At 49.4% G+C, this 21,030-nt stretch overlaps 5 protein-coding genes across 5 annotated transcripts; 3 read left to right on the forward strand and 2 right to left on the reverse strand.

Moving 5' to 3' along the window:
• Window positions 1-3,679: 3,679 nt before the first annotated feature.
• On the reverse strand, window positions 3,680-4,201 carry FSUBG_10747 (uncharacterized protein; the record flags this gene model as incomplete). Its single annotated transcript, XM_036675356.1, has 1 exon — window positions 3,680-4,201. The coding sequence occupies one exon, from the start codon at window positions 4,199-4,201 to the stop codon at window positions 3,680-3,682; it is 522 nt and encodes a 173-aa protein (XP_036533755.1).
• Window positions 4,202-5,853: 1,652 nt separating this feature from the next.
• On the reverse strand, window positions 5,854-7,245 carry FSUBG_10748 (transcription factor IWS1; the record flags this gene model as incomplete). The annotated part of the gene is made up of 3 exons (XM_036675357.1): window positions 5,854-6,127; window positions 6,179-6,657; window positions 6,712-7,245. 3 exons carry the CDS (start codon window positions 7,243-7,245, stop codon window positions 5,854-5,856), a joined length of 1,287 nt encoding a protein of 428 aa, XP_036533756.1.
• A 447-nt stretch (window positions 7,246-7,692) lies between these two features.
• FSUBG_10749 (nucleus export BRL1) lies at window positions 7,693-9,245 on the forward strand (the record flags this gene model as incomplete). The annotated part of the gene is made up of 3 exons (XM_036675358.1): window positions 7,693-7,879; window positions 7,939-8,831; window positions 8,883-9,245. 3 exons carry the CDS (start codon window positions 7,693-7,695, stop codon window positions 9,243-9,245), a joined length of 1,443 nt encoding a protein of 480 aa, XP_036533757.1.
• A 2,824-nt stretch (window positions 9,246-12,069) lies between these two features.
• Window positions 12,070-14,844, forward strand: FSUBG_10750 (uncharacterized protein; the record flags this gene model as incomplete). The annotated part of the gene is made up of 3 exons (XM_036675360.1): window positions 12,070-12,336; window positions 12,539-13,671; window positions 14,043-14,844. The coding sequence occupies 3 exons, from the start codon at window positions 12,070-12,072 to the stop codon at window positions 14,842-14,844; spliced, it is 2,202 nt and encodes a 733-aa protein (XP_036533758.1).
• A 2,356-nt stretch (window positions 14,845-17,200) lies between these two features.
• FSUBG_10751 (NAM7-nonsense-mediated mRNA decay) lies at window positions 17,201-20,920 on the forward strand (the record flags this gene model as incomplete). The annotated part of the gene is made up of 2 exons (XM_036675361.1): window positions 17,201-17,964; window positions 18,013-20,920. The coding sequence occupies 2 exons, from the start codon at window positions 17,201-17,203 to the stop codon at window positions 20,918-20,920; spliced, it is 3,672 nt and encodes a 1,223-aa protein (XP_036533759.1).
• Window positions 20,921-21,030: the final 110 nt, after the last annotated feature.

Consider the following 21,030-nt stretch of genomic DNA (forward strand, 5'->3'; position numbering starts at 1 on the left):
AGCTTCTGGGTTCTTTAGGGTGTCGGTAAGAAATGATGTCGAGGTGAAGTGGGGGAAGAGGGGCGCTTGTAAGTGCTCGCTCGATGGACGTGGGGTTATTTTCTGTTCGTTTTCTTTCGTAGAGATTGTTTTTCAAGAATTATCAAAACCGCTCAGACAGTTGAGGGTGTCAGACAGAGTCAAGAGAAGAATAGGTAGATCGGGGATGAGCACGGCAAGATAATTGCGGTCGTGGTGCGGCAGTGGCGCCAGGGTAGATCTTTTGCAAGTCGAACCAAAAGATGGATGTTGCGCAGTAATAACCTAGTGGCGGCGCAATCTAAGGTGACCAGGATCAATCAAGGGCAGTGAGTGATTGTGTTTGTTGAATTGGTCCCAGTGTAAGCTAAAGCTAATACGCTGTGATATGGATGAATGTAATCTGGTTGTCCGAGTAATGACTTTTGCGACGACGAGTGTAGGTGTTTTGATGGATCCAAACGGAGGAGAAGAAGGAAGAAGTTTATCAGTCGGAGACGAGGAGGGGCAGCTAGAAGAAGCAAGCCAGCCCAGGGTCCGGGTTGGTGAGGAAGGTTGGTGAGGTTCTTACAGCCAACAGATTCTGCAATCATTTATTTGTAAGGCCAGGTCAGGTCAGGTATCTACAAGTGCAAGTGCAGGCTATCTTGGTATCCTCAAATTTTGCGAACTAAGTTCTAGCTTAACGAAAATACACCGAAAGCGCATACTTTTACGTCGATAAAAAGCATTTAAAGACATGTTAAAGTTAATCCGGGTTGGAGATTCATCTGAAAACACCACATTCAGATGAACAAAAGACAAGACATGACTGAGTTCTGAACCACAACGAGATAGTACTCAAAAGCGGACACTTCACGAGATGCATCCAATTGATAGGTAGTTACATGTGGATGCCGATCACCACGACCCCGAAGCAGCGCAACGTCTCACTGATAGGATTATGACGACGCACGAGAGGAAGCTTCTCGTTAGCATTGGATCCCACAAGAGAAACTTGATCTCTAGTCTTGTAACCCCTGTGCCTGAAATCGAAAGCTTTGGTTGAGACACACAGCTAGTGGCAAGCATTTGGAGAAGGTATCGGTTATCAGAAAGATACGCGCTAAATCGACACTCTCACTCGCAGATTTCCAGAGTCTGACGCCATTCCTCCAAGGTACCCCACGTCCGTGAGGTACTTGAACAACGTGAACAGGGCTCTCCAGGCTGTTCTTCTGCAAGGATTGAACGAGTTAACTACCTATGAATTCAGAAGATATCAATACTCAGCTCAGCTTCAACGTTGATATTACTCTATTACCGCTACAATGTCCCTTGTGTTGCCTACTGTGCCTACCTTACCCCAAATCGTATTCGCATTCATAAGGCATTGAATTTCAGCTCCAGCCTCTCCAACCACCAAACTCTTTGGGCTTCAATGCCCGAATCTGACGTCACCGCTCCAGGGACTTACCAAGGAAGACTTCCCGAAAGCCAGTCGTGAAACCCCATATTTCAACAACGCCCAGTGAGAAAATAGACTTGTTCAACTTGAACGCTTTAGGACCGTACTCCGTTGCACAGAGACCTGGGCCTCAATTGTGTTCAATGTACAGATAACTTCAAAGTCTAAGGTTGAAGCCGTATTAGGCAATGCTTCTCTAGGTCAGAAGAGTCGCACTTATAAACATAAATCGAGGATAAATCGAGGTTATTATGAAAATGAAAGGATCCCAGGGCTGCGCCAATCATCATTTTTATCCTTTAAAAGGAACAAGCAAGTCACCAATTGTTGACCCAGAGCCATTCTGCAGACGCCTAAGCTCCTTGTTGATGTCGATGGTATGTATAAAGGTCCACTTATACTGGCCAATGGATTTGATGGCTTTTGGTGGCCTAAGGCGAGCACTATATCTTAGACCATGAGACGGTAAAAGGTAGCACACCAATGGAACCTACCGTACGGGCCAGACTTTTGATCAGATATCCTTAAGCTGTAGATCATTTAGATCTCATCTCTCAATAGACCATCACCATGTGTAAACCGATCTTATCAACTTCTGCCCCCTCAATCCCGTATGAAGCCTGGGCCAATGGCTACAGTGATAATCCCTTCAACCGCTGGAAAACCCTTCTTCAAATTGCTGTTTCTAGACACTTGCCTTCCCGGCGACACTCAAACTCCTCAATTCTATATCTGTCTTCAACCACACTTGTCAAATATGGCCACACAGTTCACCTCTCTGAAGCCTCAGCTCTACTCTTTCTCGCTTCCTTTGCGCCTAACGTCCCTATCCCGAGATTGCACTGCGCGTTTCGAGATGATAAAAAAGGGGTGACTTATATTGTAATGGAGAAGATTGATGGGCAACCGTTGAGTGATTGCTGGCATGAGGCTTCAAGAGACGAGAAGGATAGATTATTGACACAGCTTAGGAATATTTTCCAGGAGCTGCGAGCACTCAAGAAGCCCACTGGAAAGGGGATCACAGATAGTGCTGTGTGCGCCGCTGATGGAGGCAAGTTACACGACCATCGGATATGGAATGCCGCCGGGGAGAAAGGGCTAGGCCCCTTCCCGAACGAGGCAGCATTCAACCTTTTCCTTCGAAACGGAGTCTCCAATATAGACTCCATCACAGACCAAGGGAGTCAAGCAGAGATCCAAAAATTGATCGAGATGCATACAGCATCAGAAAAAAGGGATATGGGGACCGTATTTACGCATGGAGATGTTAGCTTGAGTAACATTTTGGTCAAGGAGGGAAAAGTAGTAGGAATTGTGGATTGGGAGATGTCTGGCTGGTATCCACGGTACTGGGAGTACACAACAGCGATTAATACCCATTACATCAAAGGGTGGAGGGAGGAAATTGGGAAGTTTCTGGATGAGTGGCCGCAAGAAAAAGAGATGGATGATATATGGCGAAAGCATTATTGCGATGGGGCTTGAGGGCGCATGTCAGCTAAGTCGCCTGGGAACAGACATCAAACACAGCCTGGAGATACTGGATTCGACCTCACGCCGGCAAAGCATCTACGAAGAAACTAGGGAAACACCGACTACGGGAAAGGCGATGCTGCCGAGCAACTTCGGCTTGTTACAGGAGCTGATAGACCGTCTTAGAACAAGGCTATGCGAGTCCTTTGCAATCTTCCTCTCAACATCACCAACTCCCAGAAGTTTCCGATGCTGCGGACGGCGAATTTGAGAAGCAATCAGATTCGCAAGGAACTTGCGAAGGAAACCTCGACATGCCCCCGTCACAACTTGTTCTTTGAGCGGACTGTGTACATGGGGCCAGCACGACATTTGCACCAAGGACAGACTTGTTACAGGCTGAATTATATACAAAGTGGACAACCATTGCGCCGTCGTGCTAGGAATCGGCGAGGGTATGCTAAGTGAACAAAACGGCGCACTGGCAGACGCTGGACGGTTATGTTTCTGCGCGCCACGTTCCTCAAGTCTATAACCATGGTTATAGCCTACCCAATCATCTTCGCTCTCGCCCTTCGGTGTACACATTCTACTCAGGTACCCATCCAATGCACAATTGTCGGCGAGGCGTTCCCTGGGATCATGGGCACGAGGTAAGATAGATTTTTTGCCTCCTCCTTACCGCTTTCAATACACAGAGTGCGTCACAGACCGCAGTACTGCTCTTGGTAGCTACTTCTACGAAGGTAGAAGATTCTGCGTAGGCCTCGGAGTTGGCAGAGGCTGCCCTCGAAGTCGCATTTCCCGGAACGGATCCGAAAACGATGTGCATTGCTGATGAAGGACGGCCCAGTTCGCCGGAATTGCATTCGTACCCACGCACCTCTGGTCCCCAACAACAGCAGCCAAGGCTTGCTCAACCCACATCTGGCAATTGAAGACGGTCCAGACAGCACTCGTTTCTATAGGGACAGCTCTAATGACCTCCTCCAAACGCCGCAGGTTTTCGATCTTGGCCACGGCTGTGAATGTGAGCATCGCAGGGGTTGGACCGCTTGAGAGATTGCGCGGTGGCTCTTCGAACTGCCAGTGTATGCCTTGTGAAGTTGGGATATTGCGAACGTGGTAGAGAAGCATGCCGTCCATTCCACCATCCTTTGGGCCGCTGGCGAGACCCCAATGGTAAGGGTCAGGGTTTCCACCTTCTTGAGGAGTGCGAAAGAAGCAGACGACATACAATCTTGGCTTGTTCTTAACCATAATGACAATTACTAGAGAAGCTTCTTATAAATACCATATTACTGAGGGCTTGACAATACCCAGCTGTATCCACTCTCTTTATACTTGTCTCCAAAGCATTTGCACATGTTGGTGTACTTCCTTGAGCAGTCCAACGGCGCTAAGTAAAACAACAGCAGATCTAAATATATTACCCGCGTCACCCATTAACCTATACTTGACGAATGGATTCATATGACGAGGAACGGAAAGTTGTACTGTTTCCAGTGGCTGGATGTCGTTCGAAGATTTGGTGTGGATGGTGGTAAGGAGATTGTCAGCTTCCTGGTTGACTGGGAATGATCCAAGCGACCTGTACAGCTCAGCGTGTAGTTGTACTCTGCATAGCTTACGGGTCACCGGCGATTTATAGACACCTTGGACATGTCAATGATTTGACTCGTCTCTATACTATATAAGTGTGTAGACCTCATGCCGCGTTGATTTGTGACCCCAAACGCACTTCAAGAAACCCAAGGCCTGCATTCGAGTGAGACATGTTGCCTACGTTAACGTCTATTCATTGCCTGTGCATCGTCCTTTTCCAAAGTCGTATTTGAGGCCTGCTTCAACATAACTCGAGTATCATATGGGTAGCTTAATGTTTTAAGCGCCGCAGTAATACCACCTGCAGCCAGCCGCCCTTAGCCGCCGGAGTCTTAGGCATTCCAATCAGGGCAACGAAGGGCGTTGTGATAAAGTGTCAATTACTTCGGAGACTACAGCCGATTGAAACATCCGCGATACCTATCTGCGCCGCTATTAGGCCGTAGGTCTGGAGGTACGTTTGTGCTGTTAGTGGCAGAGGAGGGCTGGCGTGGGCTGGCGACAGGCATCGGAAGAAAGAGGTTATGGGAAATATGTGAGAGGCAGAAGAGAGCGGTATGAGGCGGGCTAGAAGCACCCTCTGACAAGGAAATATCCAAGGTTGACATGTTAGATAGAGAAAGGACCAAAATGGGCACACAAGAAGTTGTCAACGTGTGACTGAAGGATGCTCTGAACCACTTTAGACACTCAAGCCTCGTATTTTACAATGAGCAAGAATGTAGGCTGATTTAACTCAAGCGCCTTAGCACCGTACTTCGTTGTACGAGGATCTGAGAATTGTCCTCTGAGCAGGGTCTGTTGGTGTTCTATTTACATGAGCTAAACTTCAACGCTGAAGTCGTTTTGGGGAACGCTTCTCCAAAGATGACAGAGTTATAGAAAAAGTGCTCTCACAAGCATCAACCGAGGTTGTCATGAAGATTGTAGGGTCAATGAACTCACCATATCAACGATATTTATCGTGCTTACATGTGTTCAGCGACCCATCACCCCCAAAACCACGTGGGAGCCAACCGTGCATGTCATCTGGTGTCTCAAGACCACGGGACTGACACGTTCAACATCACAAGTATCAAAGTCACAATCATAAATGATATCGAAACAAATTAGTTCGTTTTAGCCCGTCATGAGGGCTCCAGTTTTGGTGTGTTTAATAGCCTATTATGTGAACGCCGAGAACGCCAAACCCAGAACCCGCGTGCATCAACTCTTCTGTTTCAACTAATAGCTTACAACCGTCATGCTCGCCTAAATATAGTACGTTCCAAGAAGCTCTGAAGAAAACCCAACCGTGAATTTCGGCCTTAGTTGGCCCGCTTCTTGCTCTTCTGAGCCATCTTGCGGAAAGCCTCCATACCGCCTGCACCTAGGGGACGATGGCTGGAGTTTTGCGAGCCCATAAAGGAACTTTGAGGAGCAACAGTATAGCTCGAAGGCAAGTTGACCATACGCGCCGAGTTGTTACCTCGGGATGGGGCTAGTAGGCGTTCGCGCTCAGCATCCTTGGCGTTGACGGCAGGACGCTGGGAAAGACTGAATTGAGAGTTGGTCTTCTGGCGTTGAGCCATCTTGGCAGATCTGGCATCAAAGTTAGCATGTGTAAGAAGCAAACCGCAAGAGAATACATACTCATAATCGTAATCACGGGTCTCGATCTGGCGCTTCTTGTAATCGTCGGTTCGTTTCAGGATAGGTCGACTCCATTCTCCCAGGAGTCGTGTAGCAATTCTCTTGATACTAGGTTCGGGCTTCTTGCTACGAGTATAGAACACCACCACTCTTCCGATACCGCTGCTGAGGAGTGCCTCTTTCTCGATGTTCATCTTGGCGAGAGCGTTGAAGATGTCGCGTTGAATGTTGTATGCTGGAAGAGAGCCGTCGTTCAGAGGCTCCAAGAAGAACTTGACGTGCTGCAAAAAGTTCGTATCGGGGTCCAGAACGGCGTGTTGGACGTTGTTTCGGTTCAGGATAGCGGTGACTTCAGGGAGAAGCTTCAGCTTGTGCAGAGCTGGTTGGCCGGACTCGCGAGCCTGGTTATCAGCCTGGCAGGCCTGCTCCATCTGTACCTTGAGATCCGCTAGAAGGTCGTCAATCTCGTCCTCAAGATCCTGAGCAAAAAGAAATTAGTGGAAGAACTTGAGCCTATGCACTTCGAAACCTACAATCTCATCCTTCTTCCTGCGCTTGAGACCGCTTGGCTTTTTGATTGCCGCATCGATCATTCGGTCGAGCTCTCGCTGCTTTCGCTCTGCCGGTGTCAAGTTCTCCTCCTTCTCTGGCTCTGGACTAGCAGGCTTAGAACGCTGACGTCGCTCTCCATCACCAGCAGCGCGTCTTGAACGTCGTGACTTTTTGCCCGCATCCTCTGTATCATCCATATCAACATCCTCATCTCGATCTCGGCGCTTCTTATCTCGACGGCCTTCGCGTGGTTTCTTTGGGGCCTCTCCGTCGGTGCGCTTTCGCTTTGTAGCCTTCAATGTGCGCGCAACATCTTCATCAATGTCGACGGGACGGTCCTCAATGTTCGCCGTTTCTGGGTCGTAATCCTCGAACTGATCCTCATCTACTTCGGACAGCGCATCGGAGTCGCGATCAGAATCAGCGGCGGCAACAGCCTCTTCATATTCTTGCTCTTGACCATCGTTGACAGGCTCATTGGCGTGCTCGCCAACTGGGGAATCCCTTTCCGACATGGCACCGCGTCGTCGATCTTGCGAGATCGCTCTGGGAGTTCTTTATCGCTTGTTGAAACTTGGTATTCACAGCGCTTCAAAGACTTTGAGAGCTTGGTGCTAGAAATTTGCTGGTCAAAAATCGTCGAATGCTGTGAATATGGAAAGATTGACAATTCGCAAACCTTCAACTTTCTTTGTATGGCTAGAGCCGCCACAGGTGCGAGGCGCGACCCCTGTTCGCTGACATAATCATGAAGCTCCACCTGGAAACCTCAGGCAGGTGGCCCGCACCCTTTGTTTACTTTGGCCTTTTTGGTTGCCACGGATGAATTGAAGAATACTCAATGGATTGAATCTGGAAGCTGCTTTCAGTCACCACAGCGGTCCCGACGTCAACCACAACCTCTGTCCACCTGGCGAACCTTACTTCGTAATTATTCGAGCTATTACTAGCTGTCATCGATTATGGATCGTCGAACTTACGAAGGTCCTATGGACTGGGAGTACCAGAACAGTGGCCCTTTTGATCCCACGAGTCCTTTTACACATGCAGCAAAAAGTAACCCACAGAATGGCAAGTTTACCTTTACCGACGTCGCAGCTGTAGCTGTAGCTTCTATCATCCATCATGTCTGGCAGCTCTTTGCTAACCGTTTGTAGTCTTTGGCTCCCCTTCGAAATCGACAAGACCAAATCCTTTCGCAAATCTAGGGACGCCTTCAAAAACGAAACCACCGCAATCCTCCTTTACTCCTCAATTGTCTTCTAGAACTACCGCGCCAGCATTCCGTAACCCTGCCTTTACGACACCCCGACGACCTTTTGATGACGTTGCGCTGTCTGAAGCCTCAGGTGCAGAAGATAGCCCTGCGCTGACAGAAGTTTCTGACTTCCCAAATGATACTCCTGAGGGGGACCGTATGAGCGATATCAACATGAGCGGAATGACGAGTCCCTCGAAAATCGACAAGTCCTTTCGTTACAGCAAAACTCCTTTCTCAAGTAAAAAGCACACACCAGGTCGAGGCGAAATACGGGCGACTCGAGACCTCTCTGTATCAGAATTTATTCGCAAGCGAAAGAGACATAATCTCGATAGAGATGTCAGCAGCATTACTCGGCACCGCTGGACCGAGTCAGACTCCGACTCGGAAGATAGCATCGCGCCGAGACGGACTCGTGGCAAGAAGAAGGCAACAAAGGAAGCCCCAAGAGGTTTCTTGGGATCTCTGCTGCATATGTTGGACGAGCACCCCAATGCCCCCGATAATCTTTACAGATGGGTCAAGTTGATTGTGAACTTCTTTCTGGTATCAGTCTTTGTCTACATTGGCTGGTCCATTGTAACCACAGTGAAAACGGATATTGAAAATGCAAACGAAATGGCACGGATCGAGATCATGGGAAGAATTACGGAATGCCAAACTCAGTACAGTATCAACGGATGCGCTAAGAACGATCGTCCCGCGCTCAGAGTGGCATGCGAGGAGTGGTCTGAATGCATGACACAGAACCCTGAGGCTATCATGAGGGTCAAGGTGACTGCGAAGCAAATCGCAGAGATCATCAACGAGTTTTCCGAAGCAATGAACCTCAAGGCTTGGGTGGGTACCTCATGCAGCATAATTCTGATCGCCAAGCTAACCACTTCACAGGGATTCTTCTTCGCTGTTCTCATCTTTTGTGCCTTCGCGAACAACTTTTTCTTGGGTGGATATGTCAGCAAGCCAGCACTTCCCGTTCAGTCACAACCCGCAGCTCCACCTCACGATCCGTCCATGGCCCCTGAGAACGGCCCTGGGTTCATGTGGGTTCCTGTGCAAACACCAAGGATGCAGCGTCACATGTTGCTCGACGACGGTACCGATACGGACAGTACACCGCCGCCAAAAATGAAGACGATTCTTGCGCCTCCATACACTCCTTCACTGCGTCGTAGCCCAAGCAAGACGGATCGGGGCCGTAGCCCTGTTAAAAACCGAAGTCCTAGTAAAGGGCGCCGGGAACCGTTTGCATAGACTCTGACGGAGAGTTAGGCATATATTATTTTCCTTTGTCATTAAACAACCTGGCTGTATAATAGTGGTGCATTGGAACTGGGCGCATGTTTACAGGGCGCGGTTCAGTGGTGTTTGGAAAATCAGGTCATAGCATGGACGGTGGTATCATGGGCGGATGGTTGGATTTTGGGGTAATATTGTCAATCACTATATACGGCAGTGAACTCTGTGTCTTTTGTTATTGAAGAGTTCTCCCAGCCCCTCTTATCGATGTTGGAAGGGCATTATCAGCCAAAGAGGCCGCAATTATAGGCCATGTTACAGTGCAGCTCAGCTCAAGGTCATGACCCAAGCTGAATTAATTGAACGTTGAAGCTGTCAGAGGTTGATGACGTACTGTGGGGTAGGTCGAGAGGGGCACTTCGACGGATGGCCCTGGCATGAAAGTTAATTCTCAAATGCAGATGAAGAAGACAATTGGAATGAACACCCAATATTCTAAGAAATCGCTCCTTTTTAGCCCCTGGATGACCATTCATCAGGGTCGCCCAGTATTGTAAGGCAGCTTTCTTAGCATTTGCTCCAGTACCATCAATAGGGCTTCGACGCAGTAATGTCATTCATATATTGCCAAGATGTAAATTACCCCAGCTTATGATCAACCATGAGGTTCTGATCGCCGCAAGCCTACAATACCTCTGACATCATATCCACAGGGGCTCTGGACCTATTCTCTCCTTGAGAGATCTCATTGAACGAAACATAGGGCTTGGTGACGCCGTCCGTTTTATATCCGTTTGGCTTTTTCCGATGCGAAGTTACGGTGATGAGATGAAGGGCTCAAAGGGTGCGCCAAATGCAAGGAAGCATGCACAATCTGGCAGACTCCGCAACATTCCAATTGGACGATGGACATGCTTGTGGGGGATGTGACCTTAATTCAGGCTTGGAGATAAGTTTGATGGCGTACAACTTTGTAGTTTTCCTTGCTTAGAAGCTGAGGGGAAGTGCGGTGCGGACAAAAACAGCTTTGTCTCAGACATTTCCCGTTCAGAAAAGACATGATTTGCAGCTGAAAAATGGCGATGAGAGGGCGAGCAATAAGAAAGGCCCATCGACAGTCTACAACTGCAGAATGACGGCTCGTTGAGCACATTGTCCACTTAGACCACGACCCTAACTAAATTTCAAGCTTGGTAGGGTCTGGTCTGGTCGATCTGGCCCATGGCACTCATTCTCATGGTTATCAGAGAACTTTGGACAGAAGAATCCTAGCTTATTACAAAGACAAGAACGTTTACGCCGGTTCAAAAATTAGAGTTCGTTCCTTTCTGCAGCAGTCAAAAGCGGAACAACCCTCTGATAACATTGGTAGGTAACCTGAAAGAGGTTGAGCGTACCTTCCAAGTTCTACCTCAGGCAGAACCAGAAAAAGCTCTTTCATTCGGCCACCTATTCATATTCTCAACTTTGATCTCCAACTATCATCAACCACTTCATATTTCCCTAAAGAGCTTCCATATCCGCGGTTCGATCACTGTCTGTTTGACGACATGAAGCGTGGGACAGAGCCTGGACCCCAGCTACTGTAATCGACTACATCGCTTTAAGACATACCATCTGCAACAGAGTTCGCCGAAGAAACGCAGGATTCATTCAGCACGGTAACAGGGCATCAAGCAAAATAAAGCTACAGTCGAGAAGCTTCGCCGTGGTTCTGCTTCTATTTGAACCGGCCCGAACCTGGTAATCGAGCGCGACGATAATCGTGATCGCAATCGCAAGAGATTCCCATACTGGACACAGCCAATCTTTATCGTCACATTTCTCACACATTCCTACAATCAATCAGTTCTCACTTTATTCCCAATCTGTCCAACTTCCGTTATATGCGCAAAACTTCCGCTTTCGGTCTCAATTTGACTTCAATATCTTCAATTGTTCAACTCAAATAGATGCCAATCCGTGTTGTGCATGGACCACAGCGCCCAACTTTGGTCTCTATTGCCGGCGCAATCGACGATCGAGTGGACACCGAGTATACCAGACTTTTTCGCAGCGTCGTTAATCCCTCTTGAGAACGCAAATTGCGACAAAAAAAAAAGAGTGACACGATTGCGCGCTTCGAAGCGCCATTGATCTGCGACTTCTGCAAGCCTTCATTTTCTCTTCCTTGACTCGCGGAGTCGGCCTCGAGCTCCTTGATACCCCCGGTCGCGTATCCTCGAGCTCGTGAGCTTCCAAAGTAAAGCTCACCTCTAGTTCGGTTACTTCGTGCTAGAGCCTAGCACTCTACTAGCTAGTCGACGAACGCGCATTGCCCGGGCCTTTTACCCAAATTCGACCTACGACTCGCTGTGACTGGTCTCGATGCAATTGTGAGAGCTTAGGTGGGCCATATTCAACCGTCTTGTCTCCGCATCGCATTCTCCCCGCTACAAGGCCGCCGTGACGCGATTGAGAAAGCAGAAGTCATTCAGGTACCAACAGCCCAAAGTCATCTTCGCTTCTAGCGCCAAAAAAAAAAATCAGCCTTGCATTTTGACCTGTGACCAGAGGAGGACAAGGCGAGATTTCCAGCTCCAAAACTCAGGTTGTGACTTTGACGACACCATCGCGAATCCCCTCGCAGCATGTCAGACTGCGCCGTGCCCTCCGCCGTCGCCCCTCCAAGACCTCATCCCACCCGGCGCTCTTCGAGCTGAAGGTTGGAGCTCACAAAACTTCACGACGCACGCCTGGTTCCATACGCACGACAATAGCGAAACACCGAACCTTTCCTCTGCCCCCACAAACTTTTGTAACTTTGCGATAGCCTGCGGTCAGGCTCGTTTTTCGAGTTATGGACGTTGACAACGAACATTCAGATGCTGGGAGTCAACGACAACCCAGTGCTGAACACACGCCGCAAGGAGCTACTGCGCAGGTTGGGGGAGCCTCCTCACAAGGGAATCCTACCCCCACCTCAGTTCAGTCCTCCAATACGCCGTCGACTGCATCAGGTCCTGCAACAGCCAACGTCAGCCATACACAAAACTCGAAACGTCGCCGAGGGTTAGGTGTTGTGACGCCCAATGCCTGCACAGAATGCCGCAAGAAGCGCGCAAAGGTATGTAGCAGATCAGCTTAACTTTCCCGGAATCCCTGGTTGCGTAGTCGGCTCTGTTCTTCACTTTCCTTGTACGTCATAGCATGTCCCACCACAACAATTTATTTAGCTTGTGATGGACTTCCCCGGTTGGCTGTAGTGCTCGCCTCGTTCCGCATCGATTATCCCGTAAATTCATCCTTGCTAACAATTGATGTTACAGTGCGATGGCAAAAAACCGTGCGGACGATGTAGAGCACAGAAAGATGCCGAATGTGTATACGAGGTTCCCGTGCGCCAGTCGAAGGAGAACCTCCGAACCGAAATCGAAACTCTTCGACAGAAGCAGCGCTCAAGTGACCAAGTATTCGCTGCTCTTGTCCGACCAGAACTATGGGAAGAGGTTTTAACCCGCCTCCGGGGCGGCCAACCCATCGAAACCATTTCAGAATGGCTCGCAAGCTCACCACGCCCTGTGGAGCGTTCGATACCTTCGTTTCCTCCCCGTACCGAGGCGCCTACCATGGGTCCTAACCCGGGGTTCCCAGGAGGTGGACTGGGTACATTGGCAGCCATGAGCCTTGGTGCGAACCATCAACAGTCGCAGCAGTCTTCCATGAGGCCCGAGATGGGACAGCACAGTCCCTGGCAATCTTCATTTAGCCAAACCGGATCAACGAGGAGTAACTCGCATCCCGACGTCATGAACTGGCAGACAGATATGCGAGGACCACCACAAAATCGAGTTGGGTCTTGGGCCGAAGGGATGAATCCTGACCAGATCTCGGACGGTCTTCCACGATATCGCGGGGTTGAACAGATCCTGGCACCGTTAAACGAACCGGGGCTGCGAACACCAGCTTCAACTTGGACCGCGATTACCGGTGATAGCGTTCTTGTTCAACATCTTTTAGCGTTGTATTTCTGTTGGGAGTATCCAACATTTGCGTCCTTGAGCAAAGAACACTTTCTACAGGATTTCCAAGAGGGACGGAATCGATATTGTTCACCGATACTGGTGAATGCCCTACTTGCATTGGGGTGCCGCTTTTCAAAACAACCCATGTCTCGAGCGAATCCCAACGACCCTTATACCTCTGGCGACCACTTCTTCAAGGAGTCATTGAGACTATTTGCCCAGGAAACGGATCATCATTCCCTTACAACTATCCAAGCTTTGGGAATAATGTCGATCCGAGAGGCTAGTTGTGGGCGAGATTCAGAGAGTTGGTATTACGCTGGGCAGAGTATTCGACTCGCCGTTGAGATGGGACTTCACCGGATAATGGACGAAGGAGATGAAGACGAACTCGCTGTGCAGTCAGCAACCTTCTGGGGTGCTTTTGCGCTTGATCAGTGAGTTTCCCCTTTCATCGTGAGATTTCCCTCTAACAGATACTACAGTGCATGGTCTCTCGCCACAGGCTCATTACCACAATGTTCCTGCTTCCCTCATCTACCACCAAAGCCTGCGATAATAGGAGACGTTGAAGCGTCTCTTTGGGTGCCTTATACTGACGGCGGTGAGTCTCTTCTGTGTCATTCCATGACTATCGCTGATTGTGACAGGCGCTCCCTTGCAACGCTCTTGCCAACAACCGTCTAACGTGCGTTCCGTGTACAAATGTTTCTGCGAGCTCAGCGAGCTCGTACACCAATCCCTATACATTCTTCATTCCCCCGGCAAGCCTCTTACAGCGAGAGAACTTTTGAACATGTACACACAGTACCTCAATTGGTATGATCGCATACCTGAGGTCCTTCGACTGGGGCACAATTTCACCCCAGCTGTGCTGTTCGCCCAGTAAGCCTCAAGCCCAACACGCTTCTTTCACCACGATCCCTAACTTGAGCAGCATGTACTATCATTTCGCAATCCTGCTATTGTTCCGGCCTCTGATCAAGCTACGGATCATTGGATCCAAGGTCTCGCCTCGCGATGTGTGCTCACAGGCGGCGGACGCCATTCAAGGCCTTCTAAGATCTTACTCTTCACTCTACACCTTACGGCGAACGCCCTCGTTCGTGCCATATTTTGTTCTCACTTCAGCCATCATGCACCTAGCGATTGGTGCAACAACAGTCGGCTCGGATACGACCGAGGCGGATATGGAGAAGGCTGTTAAGGTGGATCCTCGTGTGGCCGAGTCCATCACTCAAGGCATTTCAGATCTCACTGAGATGGCTCCTTGCCACCAATTCGCTGAGCAGGCTCTCAACATACTACGTTATTTGGCCGCAAAGTGGGACATTGATGTCGAAAACAATGCCGATAAGCTCACAGCGGAAGAGTACGACCGTTTGGTCTTGCCGCATACGGGGAGTCTCAACTTCTTCTCGCCCAACCTGAGGAACGGAGACATTACGTGCCAATGGGGCGTGGGACCATTCATGGAAGACCGATCTCCCTCGGTGCAGAAGACAGGAGACAATATGGAAAACCCCCTCTTCTGGCCTTTCCCGATGCAGGGACGGCCAATTCTCCCTGATGGCGTTGAGCTGGAACATGCAGGTTTTGCGATCATATAGAAGGTTTTGGTCGCCTCTCGGTTGTGCATCCTGCTGTATATATATCGAGTCCGTACACGACGACAGGCATTCCGGGTTGGTCGGTCTTCTTACCGGGCGAAATGGGGTCCAAGGCAAAGGGATGCGGCGGGCATTTTGTGGCGAAAGGGGGCTTTGGTCTGTGAGGTCATTATCGCGCGTTCGAAAAGCGATTTGTGATGGAGTGTATTAACACTTGTGTAAGAGGAAAGAGTGATTGCATGGTATAAAGGGTCTTGGTCGAGTTGTCGCTTTTCGTGGGAGGGTTTGATACATCGAAATACCCTACAGAGGAATAAAATCGCCAATTCTGTCCATGCAGATGTTTGTTCTTTGAGGCTCGTGATTGATGGTGAGGCTTGTGATGAGGCTTGCATGCATGTGCTGTTTGATATGCAGGTCAATGAAATTGTCAGCGTTTGCTATACATAGTCCGATGCCCAAACAGCAATTGCGGCATAGGGTTTGTCCATGTATGCATGCTTGTAATTTCGCAAACGCTCGTTGCAGCGAGCAGTCTTTTTGCCAGTCACTCACAAATGATGCGGCGACAACTAGATATACGACAAGTCCCAACCCATGTCGCTTCATCATGACAAATCGACCCTTTCGCTCTGAATAAGTGCTGTCAAATCTTGTTCATCCCATATAGAACGACATGCATGTGTCACATTACCTTAGTACTCTGTCCCTCATTGCCTTGATTAGGTACGGCCCTGACCGTGATGCAAGATCCCGTATACCCCCCTGAAGACACGCCAGGCCCATGATTCAAACATACAAATTGCCATGATTCCGATGCAAAACGCTCATTCTGTCATTTTGTGCCGACGCGCTGAGGGGGGAACTTGCAGGGTACATGACGATTGCTGAGTGTAGCCATATGCAGGCTCCCGAGATCAAGCACCACGGGTGTACTCTTCATTTTCTAAAAGTTTGCTCTTTCTCTTCTCTGAATAGATATCACGCTTGATTTGGGGTTGTTAAAGCTGGCTTTGAAGACGATTTCTGATTGATGACGCGCAACGAATTACCCCTTTTCTGCGACGAGACGAGACGAGGCATTGCACATGAGCGACAGTGACAGGCAGAAACTTTCAATTGGAGTTAAGAGACTGGCTTTTAATCCTTGAGCTTGAGCTGTTTGTGTCTTTGGGCAGTTGCGAAAAAGGTAGACTCCTGGAACTTGTCAGTCGAGGGCCAACGAGCTAACCACGACGTTTGAGGGCAGGACACTCATACTCTACGAGAACACCAGCGATCAGTTGCCAAATTGACATAAGTGTCTGAGCCAATTGAGACTTGCGGTCGTTCATTACAATCTTCTCTTGCGCCGTTCTCAGGTGTCGTGTGCCCTGCTGTCCTCTCCTCTTGGAGTGTCTCATTGTTCTGCCGACAACAAACGTTCTTACTGTACCGAATTGAAACAATACAACGCAGTTCAACAACAGAGATCGCTCTTCAAAGTCAACACAATCTTTTAAAAGCACGGCCTGTGCCAAGCCTGTCAAAGAGGAAACCTCGTGCCTGAACACTCGCCCCAAGCCCAGTGCAACACGCTCGACACTCATCAGTTATACCCCAACCATCAAAACAGCCAACATAAAATACTCACCAGCTTCATCGCAGTATCAAATACATCCTCCGAGTCATATTAAAATTTCTGATTGGCGCCCCGAGGCCTTTTACTCGCCTCTACTGGAGCAACTGGAGCCAGGGGACGTCACCCCCCGCCAAGGGGAATTCCCAACATCTGCAAGTGGCACCTGGCGGGCAGCTGGCATCAACATTCTATCCTTAACTTCCATTTCATTGGACTCGAAACTTGAGTTGAGTCCTCAGTCATACCTGCAGCTTGCGCCCACTACCCACCTTCTTTCTCTTCTCTTCTCACACTTCTTCCTTCTCTCTCTCTCTTTCTCTCTCCTCTACTCCTCGTTCTTCAGAGTTGCTGGGCAACAAGCACTTCAAGAAATTGTTCCTGACTCTTCTCGCCTTTCTTCTCGCAGTCTTTCTCTGCATCTCTGCTCTTCTCTTCTCTCCTTCACCGTACTAATCCTTTCCGTCGTCAACCAATCTCATCAAAAACACACACTACTCACATCCTTCACGAAGCACTCAGAGCTTCTTAGTCATATATTGATCCTTTGCCCAATCCCTCATCTCTCGTCTACTTGAACCTGTCCATATTCTACCTTACAACGTCAGTTGTGGGTGCTTCTCTTCCCATCGAGTCCATCGAGTAAGATCATCTTCATCTTGCAAGATGGGGGACCAGAACCACCAGGTGAGTGCAGCAACGATACCTCTTCTCCACACACACACTAATGTGTCCGAGATGCCGAGAGACCAGACTCCTTTGGAGATCATTACTCAGCATGTCAAGCACAAGAACAATCTGCCAAAGACTGGCAGCGTCCCTTGGCACATGGCTCCAGAGTTCCCGCACTCGAGCGAGCTGATGTCCATCGATCCTGCTCCGTTGCCTCCTCCACCAATTGTCAAGGAACTATCTGAACGTGATGCCAAGAATGCCTACCTCGAGTTCCAGTATATCACGAATCGCTTCGAGGGTACTGAGCTTCTTCGGCAAGCTGTCAATTGTTTCAAGAACAAGCCTAGAATGATGGAGGGTGACAGAGACAACTTCTACATCTATACACAAGTCCGTCACATTTTTTACTTCCTCAAGTCTACTACTAACAACTACAAGGTACACGTCCAAGGCTACTTGTTTGCTAGATCTGGGCCAGCTTGCCGCATTGCCTTCTCAACAGAGCGCTCACCCACCAAAGTTGAGTGGAAACAGTCGAACCGGCTTACTGCTGGAACCCTTATCGCGCTTTCTCCAAAAGATGACAACTTTAACACCCAATGTTATGTTGCAGTCGTTGCAGCACGATACATCGTGGGTGGCCTAGAACCAGATCCTGCTGATAACGAAGGTAAAGACACTCCGCCCCGGATCGAGATCTTTTGGTCCGACTGTAACAATGCTGTCTTCGATCCTTCCATCGAAATGGTGATGCTTGAAGCCAAAGGAGGTTATTTCGAGACTGTTCGTCACGCCATGGTTGGGTTGCAACATGCCGCAATGTTCGAGTAAGTCTTTCCCATTGCATACTCAATACTCAAACTCACATTCCTCAGTTCCAAGTTTGACAAATACATCATCCATGAGTCCAACACCGAACACACGACTGCGTATCTTGCGGACACTCCAAGGCAGACTCCTCGTATTCCTGACAGAGCTGATCACCTTGACCCTTCTCAAAGGGAAGCTTTGGAACGCATGACCCACAAAGAACTGGCTGTCATCCAAGGTCCTCCTGGCACTGGCAAGACGTTCACATCCGTTGTAGCCATTGAAAGCTATGTCCAGACTCTCAAGGCTCGAAGGGAAGAAAAGAAAGAAGATATCCCACCTGTCGTAGTTGCTGCTCAAACCAACCACGCTCTCGATCAGCTTCTAGACCGACTCTCGGTTTTTGAAGCCGTCATTGTGCGCCTCGGTGGGCGTACAGAAGACGAGGCGATAGAAGAGCGTACTTTATTCAATCTCAAATCCAAGAAAGGGAAAGGTGCCGGCGGTATTGGGGGTGAGCCAGCTCGAAGAAAGGTTCTCGGCACAATCGAAACCTTGTTGTCGGAATGCTTCCCTGCATTTCTGATCCCAGCTGAAGAGTTTCATCGAGAAGGACTCCTCTCGGATGCGCAGTACAAGTCGTTGGATGATGACGAATGGGAATCTGCTACTCTGGTCAATCGTGATGACGGAACTGAGATCGAATGTCGCATTGCGCACTGGCTCCAGGTCATCGAGGACGACACCACTGTCGACATACGCCCTCCTCAGAATCAGGCTGAAAATCCTGCAAAGGATGATGCACCTGAAGAAACCCAGCAGGAGAATCAGAAGGAGAGACTGAAGGGTGCTTTCTTTCCCATGAAGTTCAATGTCACCGGTGCCCTTCCGACTGCACTCTCCAAACAAGCCTCCTGGGTCCACCGAGCCCGCAGGCTATTGAAGATGAATCAAGATCTATATAAGATCAAGCCGAATGAGCGCGGCATGGTCTACCGCCTCCTACGAGAAGAACTTATCCGCGCACGAGCTCAAAAGTTCCCTCAGCTTCTCAAAGAGTACCAGGAAGCCTGTGATGATATCAAAGTCAGCCGATGGGAGTCCGACGTCAGACTCATCACATCTGAACGTATTGAGATCGTGGGTTGTACAACCACCGGACTGTCCAAGTATCGTGGTATGATCGCAGCATTGAAGCCCCGCATATTGATGATCGAGGAAGCGGCCGAAACTCGAGAAGCCAACATTAGCTCCGTTCTCTATCCCAGTCTGGACCAGGTAGTGCTCGTCGGAGATCACCAGCAACTGGTACCATCTGTAGATGTACGAGACCTCGGCCGTGATCCCTACAATATGCATGTGTCTTTGTTTGAGCGTCTGGTCAAGCTCAAGTTGCCATATAGTATGCTCCGAGTCCAGCGTCGTATGGTCCCTGCCATTCGCGAAGTGGTCAACGCCTTCTACCCCCAGCTCACTGATCATTGTTCCGTCTACGACCCAGACAACCGACCTCCTATACCAGGCATGGGCGGAAAGAGCCTTTGGTGGTTTGATCACGAAGGACAAGAGATGCAGAATGTCAACGACTTTTCATTTTCGAACCCAGATGAGGCCGACATGATAGTGGGCTTCGTGCGATATCTTGTTCAAAACGGCGTTGACCCAGAACGTATCACAATTTTGACGTTCTACAAGGGGCAGGTTGCTCTCATCACGGAGAAGCTTCGTCGTGATCTGTATCTCGAAATCAAGAATCCGTTGAAGAAGTGGTCCGTAAGGACTGTCGACGGTTTCCAGGGCGAGGAGAACGATGTCATTCTGCTATCTCTTGTTCGAACCGTTGGCCCAGGCTTCATTGGGAATGCGAATCGGGCAAACGTGGGTACTAGCCGAGCGAGATGCGGAATGTATGTCTTCGGCAACTCCCAGACACTCGTGCGAGATGAGAATTCAGAGGCATACAGTACATGGAGAAAGGTCATCGATGTGTTTGAACGCCGCCAGTGTATTGACAATTATCTGCCAGTCACCTGCCATAACCACGGAACGCGAACAAACCTCAAGAATGCCAGTGGTTGGAAGTACATCCCCGGTGGCGGTTGCGACAAAGGTTGCGAGTCTACGTGTGCAAAGGGCCATCCATGCAAGCTCACTTGCCACAAGTTCGACCACAGCGAGGTCAAATGCTTGGAGAAATGTGAGGAGGTCTTGAAGTGCGGCCACAGTTGCGAATCGCTTTGTTGGCAGCCTTGCCAGTGCCCCTCACGATGCGATGAGGCTCCAAAGATGAAGTTGCCCCTTAGACCTTCTCCCTTGCCTGCTCGAGCTCCCAAAAGGCCTAACAATCGCCATCAGTCACGAAGCAACAGAACAAGTTCGGGAGGACCTAGACATGAAACTTCTCCAACTGGCCGGTCTGATCCCTTTGAAGCTCAAAGTCCCCGGGCACAAACTCCAACTCACATGGCACAAGCTCGAAAGCATTGTTTAGAGCCAACCAGTGAAGAGATAATGGAGGGAGGCTACTACGCGGAAACTATCCAGCAGGTACGCCAAACTGCAGGGAATACCATAACGACAACTGCAGTCTTGGAGAGTTTCGCAGATACCTCAAAGGAAAGTTCTCGCCGTCAGAACTGGAGCCCCGAAAAACTAGCTAAGAAGGATAAAGAGCTCGCAGATGACGCAAAGGCCAAGAGGCGTCAGAAGAGCCCAGAATCGATACACATCAGTGGGATCTGGCACCGAACGACAACATCGGACGCTCTTCATCGGCGACGTGAAGAGAAAGTGGAAACACATTGGTCAATGGAGGTCTCAACTTGTAAAGAAGCTGAACCCAGCCGGGGGGAGCCTGCCAAATCGGGCACCGAAATTGGACTTGAATCGTCAATGGATGACGGGGCCCAGGAGGACAAGGCCGAAGATGACGAGGACGAGGAAGAGGACGACGACTTGATCAGTTTCGACTGAAGTGCCTGCACGCTCTGCTCTACACGCCAGGTCGTACTCATATTATGGCTACAGCACAGTTTAAAGGCATGTTCTTTGTAACACGACCGGTGTCAGTTCCTCGAGTTCAT

The sequence above is a fragment of the Fusarium subglutinans genome (genome assembly GCF_013396075.1).
Source record: "Fusarium subglutinans strain NRRL 66333 chromosome Unknown NRRL66333_c0000190, whole genome shotgun sequence".
NCBI lineage: Eukaryota > Fungi > Ascomycota > Sordariomycetes > Hypocreales > Nectriaceae > Fusarium > Fusarium subglutinans.